This window comes from Epinephelus moara, chromosome 14 (genome assembly GCF_006386435.1).
Source record: "Epinephelus moara isolate mb chromosome 14, YSFRI_EMoa_1.0, whole genome shotgun sequence".
Classification (NCBI taxonomy): Eukaryota; Metazoa; Chordata; class Actinopteri; order Perciformes; family Serranidae; genus Epinephelus; species Epinephelus moara.
Window position 1 is genome coordinate 4,753,974 of NC_065519.1, and position 22,433 is coordinate 4,776,406.

The 22,433-nt window shown below is 36.5% G+C and overlaps 1 protein-coding gene across 1 annotated transcript; it reads right to left on the minus strand.

Moving 5' to 3' along the window:
• Positions 1–34: 34 nt before the first annotated feature.
• LOC126401129 (myosin heavy chain, striated muscle-like) lies at positions 35–16,414 on the minus strand. Its single transcript, XM_050062232.1, has 46 exons — positions 16,387–16,414; positions 15,591–15,650; positions 15,327–15,404; positions 14,546–14,620; positions 13,823–13,906; positions 13,672–13,746; positions 13,453–13,515; positions 13,149–13,211; positions 12,864–12,926; positions 12,423–12,485; positions 12,104–12,166; positions 11,927–11,989; positions 11,781–11,843; positions 11,501–11,563; positions 11,213–11,275; positions 10,536–10,598; positions 10,378–10,440; positions 10,195–10,257; positions 10,059–10,121; positions 9,901–9,963; positions 9,718–9,780; positions 9,567–9,629; positions 9,160–9,222; positions 8,994–9,047; positions 8,847–8,909; positions 8,381–8,443; positions 8,220–8,282; positions 7,474–7,557; positions 7,357–7,389; positions 7,177–7,239; positions 5,468–5,521; positions 5,335–5,388; positions 5,025–5,087; positions 4,832–4,873; positions 4,671–4,733; positions 4,099–4,161; positions 3,928–3,990; positions 3,539–3,601; positions 3,360–3,422; positions 3,219–3,281; positions 2,786–2,848; positions 2,609–2,671; positions 2,464–2,526; positions 2,322–2,384; positions 672–800; positions 35–424 (listed from the first exon to the last, which is right to left on the minus strand). Exons 1-46 carry the CDS (start codon positions 16,412–16,414, stop codon positions 144–146), a joined length of 3,147 nt encoding a protein of 1,048 aa, XP_049918189.1. The 3' UTR covers positions 35–143.
• Between the last annotated feature and the right edge of the window lie 6,019 nt (positions 16,415–22,433).

The window sequence follows — 22,433 nt, forward strand, 5'->3', positions numbered from 1 at the left end:
TCGTCAGTCCATCCTGGTTGTAACAAGAGGAAGTCTCTCACCCTACCAAAACAAAAGTCCAGTCTCTAGTTTCCAGCCTGATACCTTAAAGGATAGTTTGCTGAGAGGACGTCTCCTCGTACCCTGATCCTGGGTCTGTCCTGTCAGAGGGGGAACAGCAGGAAGCCCGAGAACACGCTGAAGTTTCGGGAGTCGTCATAGAGCCGGTAGCTGGCCGGAAGACTGAGGCGGACCTTGTCACCCTGCTCCAGCTGCAGAGCCACGCCGTTGGACGTAGAGGCATAGCCGCCGTGGTCGTTCAGGTCCAGGTTGAAGAGGATTGGCTGGTTGTTCCTGTACAGGTAGACTCCCATGTAACCCTTCAGGTAATCTGCAGCCGTGAAGCTGAAGAAGTAAAGTCCTCTGACAGGAGCTATGAACACGCCTGACAGACATAGATCAGGGTTATGTTAATACAGAACACGAAGAATTCTCCACCAAAATTCATCATGTCATTATACAAACTAACTGCTGCTGCGTTTGAGGGCATCACAGAATCAATAACTAAAAAACCTTGAGTTAATAATGATTAATTTGTTAATCAGAAAAACAGGAGGATAGTTTTATTCATTATCATTTTTAACTTTAAACATGACAGTAAACCTGAGCGTTGTGTCAGGATCGTAGTTTACCTGCAGTCTGGTTGTAGGCTTGGCCGATGTTGGTGATGGTTTTGGAGAAGATAAGGGTCCTCTCCTCATTGAACGGTCCGACTGATCCTGAATCAGTCAGACCAGCTGAGAACGCCACCTTCAGGTCATCTGCAAGAAAAAAGTTTCACTTCAATGTTTTAATGTAATAAAAACACACTTCATAACGACAGTTACAGTTATAATAATCTTTTTTTATATATTAAGAGTCAAATATTTTACATCCTAAAGGAATTTTAAATATTTAACTAACATTTTTCCCTAATTTTCTGTTAATAATTAAAAGTTTCACAGAATGTTATGATTTTCTTTACTTTAATGCACTAAATTAATCTATTAATTACCGGGGGCTATTAAAATGAAGATATTTGGGAACAAAAAATGATTCAGTGACATAATAATTTAGAAGCTTCAACAATTTGGTCACTCTAAATTTGTTTCATTTCATTATTATGATTCATCCACCTGCCATACATGCATATAATGAATGTACTGCTTGTTTTAGTAATTTATCTTGGTCATTTTCCAACTTAAACCAAATATAAACAAAAAAAAATAGAAATAGTAATAACAGTGATAAAAATAATAACAATAGTGAATCATTAATTTCTGAAGCAGCAACAAACCAAAGCAAGTTAATCTGACCGTAAAGGTGTAGGCCAAAGCCTCAGCTCATTGCACCCACCCTTTTTACATTAAGAGTTTTGTACTGTTCACTTTAGATTTATTTATTTATTTAAAATGAAAGGAACAAGCAAAACACAATATATTCTATATATCCTAATGCAAGGGTAGGCAACCTGATGTTCTGGAGTTGCGTGCAGCTCTTTAGCCCTTCTCCTGTGGCTCTATGTGGCTTTGATTAAAAATTATATGTAAATGAATAACAACTATTTTTAACATTTTAATTTTGTACAACATTGTTGTAGGCCAAAGGGAAACATTTTCCAGTTGTAAAAATGTGTAGCCTATACACTCAATAAAAAAATATTTTTAACATTCCTTTAACTTAATTGTGCATCATACAGCAACATCCTGGAGCTTTTTCCTAAATTTTGGTGAACAATAGCAGGGCTAGTTTTGAATTTACCTAGCTAGGCTGGGAATTGATTACAAATCCAAAAAAGAAGAAGTCTCAGATTAAAGAATGTAATAGTGCTTGGACAGATTTGTTTGCTTTCATAGACAACACTGCAACGCTTGAGTACCAAATAATCATAAGTGGCCTACTGGAGAGTAACAACTTTGTGGTAAAACATAAAAATGAACGCTCATTTAGAACTATTCGTAATGATAATGATTTTTTTTTTAAATTAGTCCAAAATGGCTCTTTTGATATTAAAGGTTGCTGACCCCTCTCCTAAAGTCACAAACAAATATTCATATACACACACAGCCGTACCATTTTGTATTTGTGAATCATCTTATTTCTATTTTTTTTTTTTTAAAATCTATCTATACTGTTTCTATTTTCTGAAATGCATCATGCTCAAACTGTTTCATAGTTTCACTCCTCATTTTTAATTTCTCTAAACTTACTGTTATATACTTTTATTACTTTAATTATTCTGGTTAAGACAAATACATGATTATTTCTTTAGTTGTAAAAAAAAAAAAAAGCTGAGTCCAAACCTGAGTCTGTGTTTTTGAGTTGCTGCAGACGATCCGCAGTTTCATTAATTCTGAAGCTCAAAACTAAAAATCAGAAAACAAAGTGAAGACAAAAACTTTTTAAAACTTACAAGAAAAATGCAGCTAGAGTCCTGAGTGTTACCTGTGCTTTCTGTCTTCAGATCTTCCAGCTGTTTCTCACTGACACTCAGTCTGCCCTCCAACTCTAAAGAGGAAAGTTCAGGGTTCATGGTTTAATTAATCAATAGTAAATAATAAAAGTAACATTGAACAGTTAATAATGTTACCTGCACTGTGATTCTCCAGTTGTTCCAGCTGTGTCTCAGTGGATCTCTGTCTGACCTCCAGAGCTGATCAACAGTCAGATTTTATTTACTTAAATATTAACGGATTTAAAATCGTCAATTAAGTCCAGATCAAAAACATACATATTAATAAAAGTATTAATAGCGATATAACTGTACCTGTACTGTTGTTGTGACTGTCTGTCAGTCTGGACTCCATCAAGGTAATTTGGACAGAGTGAACTGAAAACACGAACAAAAGTTCTCTATGAAAATGTTACAGTAATATTATGCACTTTAATTAGTTTAATAAAGTAATTACTATTGTAAAACTCAATCATGATGGTTCACTACTTTAGTCAAAGGTTCAGCAGATTTTGTGAAGTACACTCATGTTCTTGGGTTCAACAAGAACCATCAGGATTCACTCATGTTTATAAAGGAGTTCCTCAGGGAACAATCAAGGATCCTCCACAGTTTCAGTCTGAAGATTCTCTACATGTTTTTTCTCTGAGCTAAAAACTTTGACTCTGCTTCAGACTCTATCACATTATGACAATTTCATGGTTGCTTATTTCTCCATATACAATTCCATTTGAACTCAAATTGTTACCTGTTTTTTCTGTCTTCAGATCCTCCAGCTGTTTCTCACTGACACTCAGTCTGACCTCCAACTCTAAAGAGAAAACAGTTCAGGATTCATGGTTTAATTAATTAATAATTTAATGTAATATTGAAGAGTTGATGGTGTTACCTGCACTGTGACCCTTCAGTTGTTCCAGCCATGTCTCAGTGGATCTCAGTCTGACCTCCAGAGCTGATCAACAATCAGGTTTTATTAATTTATATATTAAGTCTGTATTTAAACTCCCCAGTAAAGTCCAGACCAAAAACATACATATTAATAAAAGTGTAATATAAATATAACTCTACCTGTAGTGTTGTTGTGACTGTCTGTCAGTCTGGACTCCATCAAGGAAAGTTGAACAGACTGAACTGAAAACATAAAATCAGCACAAACAAAAGTTCTCAATGAAACTGTAACAATAATATTAAGCATTGTAATTAGTTTGATAATGTAATTAAAATTGTAAAAAAACTCAATAATGGTGGATCATTTCTCAGGTCAAAGGCTCAACAGGTTCTGTGACCAATGTTGGATCCTCCACAGTTACAGTCTGAGGATGCTCGATATATTTTTCCTCTGAGCTAAAAATTTTGACTCTGCTCTTGACTCTTTATCACATTATAATAATTTCATGGTTAGCTACCTTCTTTGTATATATTTTAGATTAATTCAGTTTAAACCCTAAAAGTGTTACCTGTGTTTTCTGTCTTCAGATCTTCCAGCTGTTTCTCACTGACACTTAGTCTGACCTCCAACTCTACAGAGGAAACAGTAAATATCTTAATCATTAATGACAAATATCTTAATCATTAATGACTAATTTAACACTTGTGTTAATTAAATAATAAAGTAAGTATTACTGTACCTGTAGTGTTGTTGTGGCTGTCTGTCAGTCTGGACTCCATCGAGGAAAGTTGAACGGACTGAACTGAAAACATAAAATAAATCAGACACTAACAGCTTATTGGGTTCTTAAACTTATACTAATTTTAACGTTCATGTTTACTAAGTTTAGTTTGATCACTGAATTAAACACAAAGTAGGTGTTACACAGAAAGTATTTACTACATATTTACAGCCACTAACTGCAGGTATATTGTGAGGCTAACTGACAAAGCTAACAGTAGCATGCTAATATCTGAGCTAATATCTTAGATTAAAAAGGTAATAGGCTTATGGTTCTTTATCAGACTGCTTGTAAATACATTTAGAAACAAATAATATACTTGAAATTACAAAAAAGTGCTAATAACATCAATTTCATACGTTAGCTTGGCATAGCCCAATATTTCTCGCTCATTCTAATCTGTATGAAAATAATGAACTCTAAAACACATTTCAAACTAGAATTACAGATAATCTTAATCCCACCAACATGAAGAATTTCTGTTTGTTAAAATGTGGAACACCTGATAATAAATGATGAAAGTAAATCACCTGAACTTTCAGTCTGTAACTTCATCATCAGGCGGTCAGCATCACTCAGTTGTCTCTCTAGATCTGAAAACAAGAAAACAAACCAAAGTAATGTTTAGCTGTTTGGTGTTAAACAGTTAAAATGTTGAAGTTGGGTTGCTCTTCTGTTTATGAATCTTCACCTTTAGTTTGAGTTCTCAAAGTCGATAGATCAAAGCTGTGAGCTGAAACAAATTTATATAACAGATTATAATATAACAAGCAAACATCTCATCAATAATAATTACATTTTTTATATCTGAGTTCTATGTATTTTTCATAATGTGTTCACTGATAATATAAATTTATACGTAGTAATAAGTAATAAATTCTGACCTGTAAAGTTACTCTGCAGCTCGTGGATCAAATCGTCTCTGACTCTCAGTTTGATCTGTATATCTGCAGGATGAACAGAGGAAAGACAGTTTCTCTTTAAATATGACTAAACAACTGACCGATCATAAAATTAAATACTGATTGTTTTGTTAATCAATGACTTGTTTTAGATTAAAGTTTCTAAAAATAAAAAATGGCTGTCATAATTAATATTAGCAGCTATTTTACAGAAATTCCTAAAAAAATAGACAAATTATCTATATAATGATAACAATAATAATAATATAAAATGCTGGTAATTTTTTCTTACCTTCGATTTGTCTCTTCAGCTGGTTTTCAGTGGCATTCAGTCTGAACTGCAGCGCTGACACACAGTCACATGAACAAAATGTCAGTACCTATTCAACATCCGATTTAACCTGTTCGTCAGATCATGGACTCACCTGAGTCAAGGTTCTCAGCAGCTTCCAGTCTGGAGTTGATTTGTGTCAGCAGAGCTGCAGAAAGGAAACACTTAAGTAACAGGTTCGCAGTCATGTGACTTTATACAGTTGACCTCTGACCTCAGTCCTGATCACTGGTCCTCGGAACATCTCTGATGAACAGGTTCAACCACACATTCGTCCCCTCACTCCAGATACGAATAATGTTATTACTAAGAACGTATATTTCATTTTTGACATTTAAAAAAAAAAGAAAAGAATATTTCAGACTTATCAGAAATATTGAAATTTGTGTTATGTGGATGTACAGATATTTGTACAGATATTTTCTGTTCTGGTGACAATTTACAACAGCTTCTGCAGGTGGTCACATCAGAATTGAATAAATTAAAGATGTGGTTTGACTCAAACAAATCATCATTAAATCTGAGCAAAGCCAAACTAATGCTGTTTATAAATTGAAAAATAAATACTCAAGTATTTATTAAGACAGACGATGTTATTATTGCAGGAGTATACGAAAACAAATTTCTTGGTGTGATTAAAGACCACAGAATCTGGCTGAAACCACATAGCATATGTAAGAACAAAGTTGACAAGGAGTGTTACAGTTTTGGGCAAAGCCAGACACATATTGGACTACAAAGCATTATATACTCTGTACTGTTCTCTGATATTGCCAAATTTAAATTATTATGTTGAGGTTTGAGGAAACAACTACAAAACCACCCTACAGCCATTATCCATACTGCAAAAAAGAGCCACACGAATTTTACACAATGTTAGATATCGGGAACACACTAATTACCTGTTTTTTTTACAACTTAAGAAGTAGTTAAATTTGAAACAACATTGTTTTCGCACCACTCTGAAAAGGATGTGTAGTATATCAGTTTGTGGGGTGATTTTGTGGAACGCACAGGTTGAAGAAATCAAACAAAGTAAAGATATCAGAGAGTTTAAAAACAGGTACAAAGACAGTGTCTTCACAAGGTACAGAAATGAGTAGAGGGAAGTTAAAGCACACTCAGGGTGCGACTGTAGTCAGTATTCCCAATACTGATTTTCAGATTTCTTTTTATACACCGGGTAATGTTGGTTATCAGGTGTAAAGATGTGTAGTGGTGTAAATGTGTGGTTGATTCATGGTGAGGAGCGTGTGTTTATGTAATAGTTTATAGTTTGGGATAATGGGTGAGGCTAGACAAGTTGCTTCTTCCTACTCCTTTTCGGACATGAACCGTAATTTATGTTTCTCTTTGTAAGTCTGTTCATGATTTATTGCTTGTCTCTGTTTTGTAGAACTTTTCTTCTACAATATATATATATTTTTTTTTTAATGTTCGAAATAAATAAGTCAAAATCAAATCAATTTACATTTTGATTTGGACAGTTTGTTACACTTCTGTTTAAGATCCACATTAGTTGTTTTTAAAAAGAAATCGCTGCTATAATTAGGTACAGTAACCAGCTGTCAAGAGGAAACTTTCACCTGCCTAAATTATGAACTTTACATTTAAAAGAAAAACATATAATAATAGAAACAGCATACAAAAAATAATTGAATATAAGTGTAAAACAATCATATATTAATAACACTATTGCTTTAAAGTCCCACTGGCATGCCCTGGAAACTGCAGTGTTCATTACAGCTACTTTATCAGTCAGCTGATCAATTAATCAATAAGTCTCTACATTAGAGAGTTTACCTTTGTTCTGTGTCTTCAGCTCATTCACTGCAGCCTCAGTGACTCTCAGCTGGACCTGCAACTCTGACAGGAAACACATCTCATGTGTTTCATATATATAAAATATGTTACCTGTTATATGTATGTATGTATATATATATATATATATATATAAATATTAAAATAAAGACATGACGTTACCTTCAGTGTTTCTCTCAGCTGCTGTCAGTCTGTCTGAAACAGAAAACATCACATTTTAAACTAAAACATCTGAAAAAACAAACAGCTGATTTATTTACATGATGTAACTGAGGTCACCTGTGTTTTCTGTCCTCAATCTGTCCACCTGTCCCTCAGTGACATCCAGTCTCAGACTGACAGCTGACAGCTTGGCTGCATGGACTGAAATCAGTTTTTAACCGTTTATTAAATACATTTTACTTTAATAACCTGCTGATCATCAAACGTTTCTCTTAAATCCAAACAGAAACAGTTACTTTAAGGAGAGGGGGGTCTCAAACATCTCCATCAAAATCATTTATGGTGTTCCTCAGGGAACCTCCTCGGGTCCTCTGTAATTTTTATTAAAGCAGTCTGAGGGTGAAGGCTCGCCGTAAACATCAAAATCATCATTTATAATCGGAGAGAAACAATCTGTACTACCTGCCTATGAATTAATTGGTACTTTTATAAGTACTTTAGCTCTTTCTTTACTTGCTAGCTGAATGATTATGCCTATTACAGACTGTGATATGAGTAAGTCTAACAAGTCAGAATGGAGCTTTAGACTTCCCAGTGTTCTCTTATCACAAGAGTGCTGACTTCATGACACTGGATTCCTGTCAAATGTGAGATTTAATTTTAAACCCTCAAACTGTCATATTGGGAGAACCTGACTGGGACCTTGTTAGGCGTTAAAAACATCAGGGAGTTGATGGTTTTATAATTAAATAATTACCAAACATGAGAAGAAGTAAGCAGGTAAATCAGTCAACTGAAGCTCAACAAAGCAAGACGGTTATTTAATAAAACACAAACTTACATTGAAGAGTTGGTGATGTTACCTGCAGTGTGATCCTCCAGCTGTTCCAGCTGTGTCTCAGTGGATCTCAGTCTGACCTCCAGAGCTGATCAACATAACAGTTTTTATTTGGAGTTTTACTAAGATTCAACTCCTCAGTAAAGTCCAGATCAAACAGACAAATCTAAAAAAATAGAACTCTACCTGTAGTGTTGTTGTGGCTGTCTTTCAGTCTGGACTTCATTAAGGACAGCTGGACAGACTGAACTGAAAACACAGAATCAACACAAACACATGTTTCTATAAAATGTTATAATAATATTTATTGTATTTACTTAAATAATGTAAATACTATTTAAATGTTTTTATTTCCATTTATTACTTGTCTCAGAGGATCAGCAGGGTCTGTGTAGAATCCTCATATATTTCGGTTCTACATGAACTATCAGGGTTCATTCATGTTTATAAAGGAGTTCCTCAGGGAACAATGTTGGATCCTAAACAGTTTCAGTCTGAGGATGCTCTACGTGTTTTTTCTTTGAGTTAAAAAGCTTTGACTTTACTCCCAACTCGTTATCACTTTATAACAATTTCATGGGTAGCTAATTCATTTATATATAATAATACATAAGTATTAATTTACAGTTAGTTTCAAATGTTTGAGTGTTACCTGTGTTTTCTGTCTTCAGATCTTCCAGTTGTTTCTCACTGTCGCTCAGTCTGACCTCCAGAGCTGAACAGGAAATTGTTCACGTTAAATTTTAAAGGTTAAATTTATTATCTCATAAAGATAATGATGAAAAGATGATGATGCTACCTGCACTGTGATTCTCCAGCTGTGTCTCAGTGGATCTTAGTCTGACCTCCAAAGCTAATCAACAATCAGATTATATTCATTTATATAGTTAGTTAGTCTGGATTTAAAGTCTCCAGATCAGAAAGATGATTGTTGATTAAAAAAATTAACATAAATGTTACCCTACCTGCAGTGTTGTTGTGGCTGTCTGTCAATCCGGATTGCATCAAGGAAAGTTGGACAGATTGAGCTGAAAACACAATAAATGAGAAAAAAAAAAAGAAATCTACTGTAAAATATAAAAAAGAAAGTTTAATGATCTGTAATAGAAACAGATAAAGTATATAATTTCTATCAATGAAAATGTCATAAAGGTTCCTACAAGGACCATTAGGGTAATGACGGAGTTCCTCAGGGAACCTTACTGGATCCCCCAGTGTTTCAGTTTGAAAATTTACTGAATGTTTCTTTTTTTCTTTTCAGTTGTAAACTTTGACTCAACTCCAAACCCTTTGTCACCTTATATGAATTTATTTATGTATAATAATACATTAGTATTAATCTTCAGTTAGTTTTTCAAGTTCAGAGTTTTACCTGTGTCTTCTGTCTTCAGATATTCCAGTTGATTCTCACTGTCGCCCAGTCTGACCTCCAGAGCTGAACAGGAAATCGTTTACATTTGATTTCAAAGGTTTAATTAATGATATCACAAATAATAATAATGATGAAAAGATGATGATGTTACCTGCACTGTGATTCTCCAGCTGTTGCAGCTGTGTCTCGGTGGATCTCAGTCTGACCTCCAAAGCTGATCAAAAAACATTTTTATTTATTCATAAATTTACTGTGTCTGGATTGAACATCTTTAGTTAAATCTAGATTAGATACATACATATTAATACAAACATTAACATAAACATAACTGTACCTGTAGTGTTGTTGTGACTGTCTGCCAGTCTGGACTTCATCAAGGAAAGTTGAGCAGACTGAACTGAAAACACAAAATAAATCAGAAACAAACAACTTCTGACCTTTTGGACTTTTCTGTGTGTCACAGTGCCCCCTGGAGGCATTTCTATCATTTACCTGTGTCTTCTGCCTTCAGATCTTCCAGTTGTTTCTCACTGTCGCCCAGTCTGACCTCCAGGGCTGAACAGGAAATCGTTCACATTTGATTTCAAAGGTTTAATTAATGACATCACAAAGGTGATGATGATGTTACCTGCACTGTGATTCTCCAGCTGTTGCAGCTGTGTCTCGGTGGATCTCAGTCTGACCTCCAAAGCTGATCAAAAAACATTTTTATTTATTCACAAATTTACTGTGTCTGGATTGAACGTCTTTAGTTAAGTCCAGATTAGATACATACATATTAATAAAAACATTAACATAAACATAACTGTACCTGTAGTGTTGTTGTGACTGTCTGTCAGTCTGGACTTCATCAAGGAAAGTTGAGCAGACTGAACTAAAAACACAAACTAAATCAGAAACAAACAACTTCTGAACTTTTAGTCTTTTCTGTGTGTCACAGTGCCCCCTGGAGGCATTTCTATCATTTACCTGTGTTTTCTGTGTTCAGATTTCCCAGCTGTTTCTCACTGACACTCAGTCTGACCTCCAGCTCTAAAGAGAAACCAGCTCAGGGTTCATTCATGTTTATAAAGGAGTTCCCCAGGGAACCATGTTGGATCCTCCACAGTTTTAGTCTGAAAAATTACTAAAGGTTTCTGTTTGCAAATGGGTTTTTTTTTTTTCATTATTGAGCTAAAGGCTTCAACTCTGTTCCAAACTGTCTGTCACTTTATACAATTTCAGATGTACACTTAGTGTCTATTTTGTTGGGTACATCTGTACAATTCATGTTAATCCAATACATCAGCTCTGTCACATATTCTACCTTTACAAAGTTTATAATGTTCAGTTATGGTTAAAACTTCCCAAGATTTGTATACATTTACTTTTGGGATCATAGTTACTGATGGTGTTGAACTAAACTATAAAGATGTACCCTATAAAGTTGCCACAAAGTGTAATGTACAGATCTATCATAAACGTTCCTACAAGAACCATCAAAATGACAAAGGAGTTCCTCAGGGAACCTTCGTGGATCCTTCACAGTTTTTGTTTGAAGAATCCCTACAAGTAATGTCTGACTAAAACAAGTTTACTTTTCACTTTCTTTTTATTCAGATAAGATTTAATACCCACCATCTAGTTTTAAATATTCAGAGTGTTACCTGTGTTTTCTGTCTTCAGATCTTCCAGTTGTTTCTCACTGACACTCAGTCTGACCTCCAACTCTAAAAAGAAAACAGTTCAGGATTCATTTATGTTCATAAAGGAGTGCCTCAGGGAACCATATTGGATCCTCCAGTTTTAGTCTAAAGAAAATCACTAAATGTTTTTCTTTTTAGCTAAAACCTGTTAATCTACACACAACTAGTTAGCACTTTATAATTATTTCATGGTTAGTTAATTCATTTATTTATATAATACATTAGTATTAAGTTAGTTCAGAGTGTTACCTGTGTTTTCTGTCTTCAGATCTTTCAGCTGTTTCTCACTGACATTAAGTCTGGCCTCCAACTCTAAAGACAAAACAGTTCAGGGTTAATGTATCTGTAAAGGAGTTCCTCAGGGAACCATGTTGGATCCTCCTCAGTTTCAGTCTGAAAAAATCCCTGAATGTCTTTCTTATACTATTTAACACATTTACACATTATATTAATTTCATGGTTAATTAATTTATATATAATAACACATTAGTATCAACGTACAGTTAGTTTTAAATGTTCAGAGTGTTACCTGTGTTGTCTGTCTTCAGATCTTCCAGTTGTTTCTCACTGACGCTCAGTCTGACCTCCAGAGCTGAACAGGTAACCATTTTTGTTTAACTTAAAGGTTCAATTAATGATTAATTAAAGGTGATAACTAAGAATTGATTGTGTTACCTGCACTGTGATTCTCCAGTTGTTTTAGCTGTGTCTCAGTGGATTTTAGGCCGACCTCCAGAGCTGATCAAAAAACATTTTTATTTATTTATAAATTTACTGAGTCTGGATTTTAATTCTTCAGTAAAGTCCAGATCAGATACATACTAATAAATGTTAATATAAATATAACTGTACCTGTACTGTTGTTGTGACTGGCTGTCAGTCTGGACTCCATCAGGGAAAGCTGAACAGAATGAGCTGAAAACACAAAATAAACTACAAACATACAACTGGGGACGTTTCTTTGTTTCACAGTGCACTGTAGTTGCACATGTAACAACATAAAGCAGAAGTAAAGGAAGTGGGCAGAGACACCTGTTGGTCAGTAATTCAATTCAATAGTTTTCTAAAAATAGCCATATTAGTTACAGTCAGAAGAATCTCTACATGTGTCTCTTTAAGTCAAACAATTTAACAATATCCAAATCTTTTTACACCAGTTTCTATCATTTACCTGTGTTTTCTCTCTGCAGATCTTCCAGCTGTTTCTCATCGACACTCAGTTTGACCTCTAACTCTAAAGTGGAAACAATTCAGGGTTCATTCATGTTTATTTATGTTTATTTATGTTCATTTTTGTTACAACATTCCAAGAGTTGTTAATTCAACTATACATACTTAGTGGTGCTGTTAAACTGGACTGAATGAAATTCTACAGGTGTACACAATAAAGTGGCCACTGAGTGTGATTACAGTTTGATCATAAAGGTTCCCACAAGAACCATCAGAGTGATAAAGGAGTTCCTAAAGAAACCTTGCTGAAACCGCCACATTTTCAGTTTGAAGAATCACGACATGCACTGTTTGAACTAGGAAAAAAGTTTACTTTTCACTTTTTGTCATTTTGTTCAGTGTACATTTTAATACAAACAGTTTTAAATATTTAGAGTGTTACCTGTGTTTTCTGTCTTCAGATCCTCCAGCTGTTTCTCACTGACACTCAGTCTGACCTCAAACTCTAAAGAGAAAACAGTTCAGGGTTCATTTGGGATTGTAAAGGAGTTCCTCAGGGAACCATGCTGGGTCTTCCACAATTTATATTTGAAAAATCACTAAATGTTTCTCTTTTTCTTTTTAGCTAAAAACTTTGACTCAACACCAAACTATTCAGTGCTTGATAATAATTTCAGGGTTAGTTAATTCTTAATTTACAGTTAGTTTTAAATGTTCAGAGTGTTACCCGTGTTTTCTGTCCTTAGATCTTCGAGCTGTTTTTCACTGACACCCAGCCTGACCGCCAATTCTAAAGAGAAACCAGTTAAGGGTTCATTCATGTTTATAAAGGAGTTCCTCTGGGAACCATTTTGGATCCTCAAAAGTTTCTGTTTGAAAAATCACTAAATGTTTCTCTTTCCTTTTATTAGCTAAAAAATGTTATGCTCCAAATTCTTTATCACTTAATGATGATTTCATGGTAAGTTAATTTATTTGTATTTAATGGTACATTAATATCAATCCTGTTAGTGTTAATCCTTCACTGACACCTGTATTTTCTGTCTTCAGATCTTCCAGCTGTGTCTCATTGACACTCAGTCTGACCTCCAACTCTAAAGAGAAAACCGTAAGATATGAATCAGAAAGTTCTTTGAAGAGTTCAGTCTGATTATCATTATTGTCTTTTTCACGTTTGATAGTAATGTGTGATTCCTTCATGACTTCTAGACTGATGAACTGACTGGTGGATGAACAGATGGATGTAGTACCTGCGTTCATTTTGTCCAGCAGACTCTCAGTCGTGTTCAGTTTTCTCTGCAGCGTCTTTAGTTTGTCGTTTTGATCTGAAACATAAAAATAAACTGCAGTAAAACATTTTCTTTGAGCCTCTCTGTTTACTTCAGTGTGTACTTCAGTTACCTTTCCTGTCAGTCTGTAGCTGCTGTATTTGACTCTCAGCAGAGTCAAGTCTGACCTGCAGCTGCTTCACTGTATCAGCCTGAACTGAATGGAGAAAGTACAGGAAGTGACATCACCGATCTGAAGAATGGCCTACCTACTTTGGCCTATCTCCTTGTTGCTTGGGTAAAGTAAAAGACAAGCACTCAAAGTTCATGTTACTGTATTCTTATCGACTTTTAATCATGTAGCTACAACATTAAAGACTTTTAATTTCTGTATGTTAACAAAGTGGCATAAATGAATGTAACTGAGTTTCTGTATTAACTGACAGGGGTGTGTTTGATTTGTTCACCTGTGGATTGTGTTTTCAGCTCATCCAGTCGATGTTCACCCACACTCAGTCTGTCAGTCAGAGCCGAAACATCTGCTGACTGAACTGAAATCATGTTTCATAATAACAGAGAATTAATCGAGACAAATTGACTAAACACTGAGTCACATAAGATAATATCTGAGCTGATGAATATCTAACAGACGCTTGGAGTACATCATGCGTTTTTTATATATCATATGATAATAATTATAAATACATTTTTTTGTGTCTTGTGTCTTCAGCTCCTCCAGTCGTCTCTCTACAGACTTCAGTCCCCCTGTCTGATCTGAAAACATGAAAAACATGCAAAATAATTATCTACTTCACTGACTTCAATGATCATGTGACCAAGGTGTCATGTGACCCACCTGCAGATTTTCTCTTCAGCTCCTCCAGGTGAAGTTCGCTGCTGTTCAGTCTGCTGCTGATCTCTGATACCTGATCTGAAATTAATCAGTTCAGAAAATAAAAATTAACAAGTGATTTATTTAGAAAAATAGAATTTAAAATGGAACAGAAATTTTAGAAAATACAACATTTTAGGAAACACAAAAACATCATCGGAAACTTATTTTAGGGAACATAACATAACATTTTATAAAATGTAACAACTTTCAAGAAATGTTAAAACATTTTGGGGAACACAAATCATTTTTTGGGAACACAACAACATTTTAGGGAACACAACACCATTTTAAGGAAGATTTGGCAAATTTTTCATGGGCACAACCCACATACTCAACTCTGCTGCTCATCCCACAAATGCATGTTCCTAATAAATGTGGCACCATTTAAAAGGAAAATAAACAGGCTTTCCAGCATAAGATTTATTGCCAAGAAGCATTGTTACAACAAAGAAATAATCTACCAAACACAAATTTCCTTACTTTTTGGGCTTAGTTTACAAATTGTGTAGAATGTGAGTGGAATGGAGGTATTTATTTATTTGTATTATAATTTTATTACTATTTTTTCCTTTTTTATATATGAATCTGGTCCTTGAGTACACCTGAATTTCATTGTATGTTTGTACAATGACAATAAAGAAATCTGATCTCAAATCAGATCTGAGTCTGATTTCAGTTGACAAAGTTATATTAACTATATACCAACAATTACAATGAATGAATGAATAAATAAATGAATGACCTCGTATGAAGCGGAGCTCGTTTCTCTCAGCAGATGAGTTCAGTTTCTCCTCCAGAGAGTTTAGTTGACTCTGCAGAGCTGAAACACACACATAAAAATGATTATTCAATCACTGATTAATTTTCTGTAAGTCTGTATTTTTGGGCGCTAGAGCCTCTGTGGACATGACATCAGATTTGTATTCACCAAAACACAACATCATTCCAACAATGACATACTGAACGCTCCACTGATTACTGATTGATTATTGATTGATCAGTTCACCTTGTGTGTTCCTGCTCAGCTCCTCCAGCTCAGACACTTCAGATGAACTGTTGGAGAATGCTGGGAAATGAAGGGTTAAAAGTTTGTTTAACATTCAATCTTTTAAACACGCTCAGTGTTTATTTGTAACTCGTGTAATTTGTATTAACATGTGATGGTATTTAATGATGTAACATTTGTCTGATTGGTGTAGTTCAGCACTTAAATCAAAAGCTTTCCTCTAAACTGAGATTTAAAATTCTTTAATCAGAACTATGTTCCCCACATGGTCACAGGAAAATAAACATGCATGGTTTATAACACACTATAATGAAGCTGTGAGCAGATATAAAGACATGTTTAACTTAGGGATGCATGATGTTAGATTTTTTTGCCGATATCCGATGTGACAACTCATTTGACCGATAACTGGTATCAATATATCCACTTTTTTTTCCTCACCTAATCTGATCATCAAGTCTATTCCGTTGTTGAATTAACATCATTCTATACATACAGTACATACTCTTATCGTGATGGCCCACCAGCAGATGGAGACATGAAATACAATACTTTTCAGTTTATGTAATATTCATTCATTTTACAAAATAAGAAAAAGCATGTTGGACGATACCGATGACATGCCGATATCATTGTGCATCCCTAGTTTAAGTGTTTATTAATGATGATATGTGCCATAACTTCATTAAATCTGTTTACAGCTACATTACAGTCTGTCATAAACCAGTTATTACATCTTCATAGATTTTATATTTTACCTGATCAATAAAAGGATTAACAGAGAAATGAATCTGACCTGATGTCTGCCTCATCAGCTCCTCCATCACACTCTCAGTGTTACACAGTCTGACTGCCAGCACTAAAAAACACAGAGACTATGTGTTTGTTTTACCTCCTCACCGTCACTACAACTGTCAATGAGCCCATTAACAAGACATCTGAGTGGCCAGGGTTTATCTTGTGTGTCGGACGTAACACGCTCTGCAATAAAACCCTTTTAAACTTGGTGTATACAAAGTAAATGTAACGTGTCTGTTGTACTTCAAACGTAATTTTTTTTCCGTCTTTTTCCTTTTAATTTTTTTAATTTTATTATTGTTGCTGTTTGTGTTCCTATTAATTTATTTTTGTATATGTGTGTGTGTGTGTGTGTGTGTGTGTGCTATAATTCTTTAATTATTTTTAACACAGCTTATCACCATGTATGTACATATTTTAAAGAAATTGCAGGGTGTTTGTAAACATTCGTATTGTACCGTTAAACTTCAATTAAAAGCCTAGTCCCACTTTAACCCCCAGTCTCTTTTACTAGCCCAGTGTAGCTACGCATTTTGACAGATAAAGGCCTGTCTCAAATAGAGGCCTGGTCTGGTTGCCAAGCAGTTCATTAGAAGTTCTTTGAATGTATAAAACCAGGTTGTTCGACTACCCGCCTCAGCTAACATTAGTTAGCTGTTGAGATCACAAATACGAATACAGTATCTCACATAAGTGAGTACACCCCTCCCATTTTTGCAAATATTTCATTATATCTTGTCATGGGACAACACTATAGAAATGACACTTTGATATAACTTAAAGTAGTCAGTGTACAGCTTGTATAGTAGCATAGATTTACCTTCCTCTGAAAATTACTCAAAACACAGCCATCAACATCTAAACAGCTGGCAACATAAGTGAGTACACCCCACAGTGAACATGTCCAAATTGTGCCTAAAGTGTCAATATTTTGTGTGCCAACCATTATTATCTAGCACTGCCTTAACCCTTTTGGGCATGGAATTCACCAGAGCTCACAGGTTGCTTCAGGAATCCTCTCCCACTCCTCCATGATGACATCATGGAGCAGATGGATGTGAAGACACCTTGTGCTCCTCCACCTTCAGCTTGAGGATGCCCCACAGGTGCACAGCTGAGTGTAGGGCTGGATACATACTTGGCCAGTCCATCACCTTCACCTTCAGCTTCCTCAGCAAGGCAGTTGTCATCTACTAGATGTGTTTTGGGTCATTATCATGTTGGAGAACTGCATTGCAGCTCAGTTTCTGAAGAGGAGCGATCATGCTCTGCTTGGAATTCATGTTTCCCTAAATGAACCGAGCTCCCCAGAGCCGGCAGCACTCATTTCCCTTGCCCACAGTCAAGTACAGTGGTGGCAGCAACACTCATGCAGCCCCAAACCATGATGCTGCCACCACTATACTTGACTATGGGCAAGGGACAGTTGTCTTGGTGTTCTTTCAGCATGTGTGGCACCTTGGTGAAGAGCACCAAGACAACTGTCCCTTGCCTACAGTCAAGTATAGTGGTGGCAGCATCATGGTTTGGGGCTGCATGAGTGCTGCTGGCTCTGGGGAGCTCGGTTCATTTAGGGAAACATGAATTCCAAGCGGAGCATGATTGCCCCTCTTCAGAAACTGGGCTGCAAGTTTTCATTATCAAGTTTTCCAACATGATAATGACCCAAAACACACCTAGTAGATGACATCTGCCTTGCTGAAGAAGCTGAAGGTGAAGGTGATGGACTGGCCAAGTATGTATCCAGCCCTAAACTCACCTGTGCACCTGTGGGGCATCCTGATTCCTGAAGCAACCTGTGAGCTCTGGTGAATTCCATGCCCAAAATGGTTAAGGCAGTGCTAGATAATAATGGTTGGCACACAAAATATTGACACTTTAGGCACAATTTGGACATGTTCACTGTGGGGTGTACTCACTTATGTTGCCAGCTGTTTAGATGTCGATGGCTGTGTTTTGACTAATTTTCAGAGGAAGGTAAATCTATGCTACTATACAAGCTGTACACTGACTACTCTAAGTTATATCAAAGTGTCATTTCTATAGTGTTGTCCCATGAAAAGATATAATGAAATATTTGCAAAAATGGGAGGGGTGTACTCACTTATGTGAGATACTGTATAAATGTTTAAACTTTTGTCAATATGGAGATGCTACACATCATTAGCTTATTTAATTTCATTTTACTGAAACCATGAGCACCAGAGAAGACTGTTAGTCATTTAGATTCACCAGCATGACGGAAAAGTTTGGTGACTCCCTTCGTCTGAAGTTGTCATAAAGTTAGATTAGGTGTCTTTTCCTCAATTACCTGCTAAGTTATTTATATTTCTTTAGTCTGTACGGGTCCACTGATCAAAAGAATCAAAAGTGTTCTTCATAAATATTAATCCAAGTTATGAGTATTGTTTTAACAGGATAAAGTCGTGTTATCCTCGGGTGCGTTGAAACAAATGCCGTAACATCGCTCATTACTGATATTCGAAGCTTAAGTTTTATACCAGTAATATTCACACAGGTTTAGATCAACAATATGATTGTATTTCAAATCTTTGCTGAACAAAGGTTTTGTGTGAAAGGCATTAAAGGCCTGTCCCAAATATTGGCCTGTTGAGTTCAGTATTTTTTAGCAAATAATGGTCCGGGCTACTATTTGAAGTTTTACGGTATTCTATATGTTCCTTTGTATGGTGTTAAAAACCAATAAACAGATTGCTGGAGAAAAAAAAAAAAGTTAATAACTGTGAACTGCTTCAGTCTTTAACTTTGTGAGTTGGACTCAAACTGAAATGTTGAGATAGACAGAAGTTATGTGTAAACGTTTTCACTCCTGTCATCATATCATCCGATGCTGACCGACGTTTTAACATCGACCTGTAATCATCACTACAGGCCACAGGGGGCGCTACTGAGCACCAGTCACACACTCTCTCTTTTACGTCAGCATCAGCTCACAGACTCTGATAACGACAGTTAAATCTGATGACAGTGATGATGACCTGCGCTCTTCCTCCTCAGCTGCTCCACCGTGCTCTCAGTCGCCCTCAGTCTTGTCTGCAGGAACGGTAGCTCCGCTGCCAGAACTGTGAAGACAGTGGCAATGAGTTACCATGGCAACCAGAAACACACACCAGTGTCCATACACTTTGGTATGGACTCATAATTACAGGATCACCTGACAGGTGACAAGCATCTGATGTTTTGGTGTCAAAGTTAAGCGCTGAAAGCAGCTGAAGTGTTAGTGAACATCAGAGACATGACAGCAAGGAAATATTAGTGAGAACTGAAAGCAGCTGAACTGTCACTTGGAGTTTAAGTATTTGGCTGCAGCTGAAGTGTGTGGACTGTAAACAGCTGAAGCGCAAGTTGAATATGTAAACAGTTACAAAAATCCCAGATGAGGTAGTTAAGGTTCGAGCTGAAGAGCAGAAATCAGTTTTCTGTCTCACCTGTGTTTTTCTTCTGCAGTTCGTCCAATGAGCTCTCACTTTTGTTCAGTCTGAACTGAAGCTTAGACACTGCAGATGAAAACTCAGCGTCTCGAACTGAAAAACAAAACACAACAAAAAAAACATGACAACTGACATGTCTCAACAGCTGGAGGATGGACTGTGATGACGTTGGTGAATCTCTCATATTTCATCTAACGCCATCGTCAGGTCAACATTTAATGTGTCTGATACTTATTCAACCAAACACCAGCAGAACTAATGACACTCACATCAGCCTCAGCTGGACTCTGTGTTTACTAACGCTTAACTCATGTTAGCATGAGATCACGCTGAACTAAGACGGTGAACAAGGTCAACATTACACCTGCTACACATCAACATGTTTGTGTCATCATTTAGAAAACACAAACGGATTTTAATTAACACAGCAACATTTTAGGAAACACAATTTTTAGGTAATGCCACAACATTTTAGAAATTTTAGGAAACAAACACTATATGCAATGTTAAAACATTTTAGAGAACGCAAAAAAATTTTTGGGAACGCAGCTACATTTCAGGAAATGGGACCACAACATTTTAAGGAATGCACACATTCTTGGGAAACAACATTTTAGGAAATGCCACAACTTTTAGGAAATGTTACAACATTTTAGGGAACGGGAAAGTAACAAAATCTTTAGGGAATGCAAAAAACCTTTTAGGGAACACATGGACATGTTAGAAATTGCAACGGCATTTTAGGAAATGCAACAACTTTAGGAAATATTGAAACATTTTGGGGAAAGCAGCAAAAATTTAGGGAAAGCAACAACATTTTAAGGAATGCAACAACATTTTAGGAAACGCAAAAGTATTGTAAAAAATGTACTTTAGGGAACACAACAATGTTTTAGGAAATTGAACAACCTTTAGGAAATGTAACAGCATTTTAGCGAACGGAAACGCAATAAAATTTTGGGGAAAAAAGCAAGCATTATTTTTAGGAAATTCAACAAAATTTTAAGGAACACAACATTGAGGAAATATTGAAACATTCTGGGGAACACAACAAAAATTTAGGGAACGCCAAAACATTTCAGAAAATGCAACATTTTTTGTAAACATTTCCCTTTAGTTTTTAACATATGTCCCCCTCCATCACCTACCTTTGCTTTGCTCCTCCAGCTCCTCCACCTTCCTCCTCAGGTCTGAGTTCTGCTCCATCAGCAGCTTCCTGTCAGCCTCTGCCCTCCTCAGCTCCTCCCCCTGATGGACCGCTGTCTCCTCCAGTTCGTCCAGACTGTATTTCTGCTGCTCAGCCTCCACCTCCCCGTCTCTCAGCCGACTCTCCATGCTCCGCAGGGCCTGACGCTGCTCCACCTCCACTGCTTTCAGGCTCAGGACTAGCTCCTTCAAACCCCGCAGCTCGTCCCAGAGGACGGGAAGCTCTGGTGGGACGTCAGCCCTTGTCCTAAAATCCTCACCCCCCATCCTGACATCATCGTCCTGGGGGACAGAAACCTCCGACTGTCCCTGAATAACAACTGGGGACAAACAGAAGAACAGCAGCAGAAACAGACCAGCCGACTTCATCCTGAAACCAAAATCTGTCGCTGAACAAGAGTCAAACAGCTTAAATACACACACACACACACACACACACACACTAATCTTGGTGTAACCCTTTAGCACAGTCGAATGAGTCGACTCACAGAAACACGTTTTCTTCCTTCAGGTCAGAAACAGAAACAGCAGACAGTTTATAACTTCATTTACCATACACAGCATGGATGTTTATTCTTAGTGAACTTCTTGGATCATACGACGTGGCCAGTTAGTGGACAAGTCGAGATTAATTTTCTAAAAACAATGTACTCTATAGGTTTGGTTTAGTTTCTCTTCATTTAAAGTCAAGCTTTGATAGTCGGGCTAACTGACGTGGTTGCAGGAGGTGAAGTCGGCCAGTTGCATAGTTCAATAACTTGAGTGAGAAAACAAAAATGCTGTTTCCAACTGAAGTAATGAAGTTTAAAATGGAGCCAACATGAACAAAAAGTCCTCAAAGCTCTCAGGAAAATTTAAACATCTTTAACTAAGAAAAGTCGTCTGCTGAGGAAGATCATGTGACATTATTGAAAATTCCAGAACAACACATTCGGACCTACGATATGCAAGGTACCCCAGGTACGTTGGTCGTTGATGATCTGGGACACCGTGTCTGACCAAGTTCAGCCTGTTACATGCATTGTCTGTTTTCAAAATACACTTCTGGAAATTTAACATTTACATACAGTCTCTTTCAAAATAAAAGCATTATGTCAATACAACAGCGGGAATTGTTGTTTTTCTTTTCCTCCAACATCTAATGCACGTGGTTAGATTTAGAAAAAAGAACAGGGTTTGGCTTTGGAATCTTACGGGACACAAACACTGCTCTCCTGGGTGAAAGTCAGTGTTTGTTGGACCCATCCACCACCCCTTCTTCCCACCTCTTCAAGAAGGTCTCGGTCTGGTTGTTTTGGTGCACACCTGAGTGTGACTGCTGTGTTCACACCTGCCCAAACGAACCGCACTTAGGAGGCAAACGAACTTGAGTTAGACTGAACCGAAC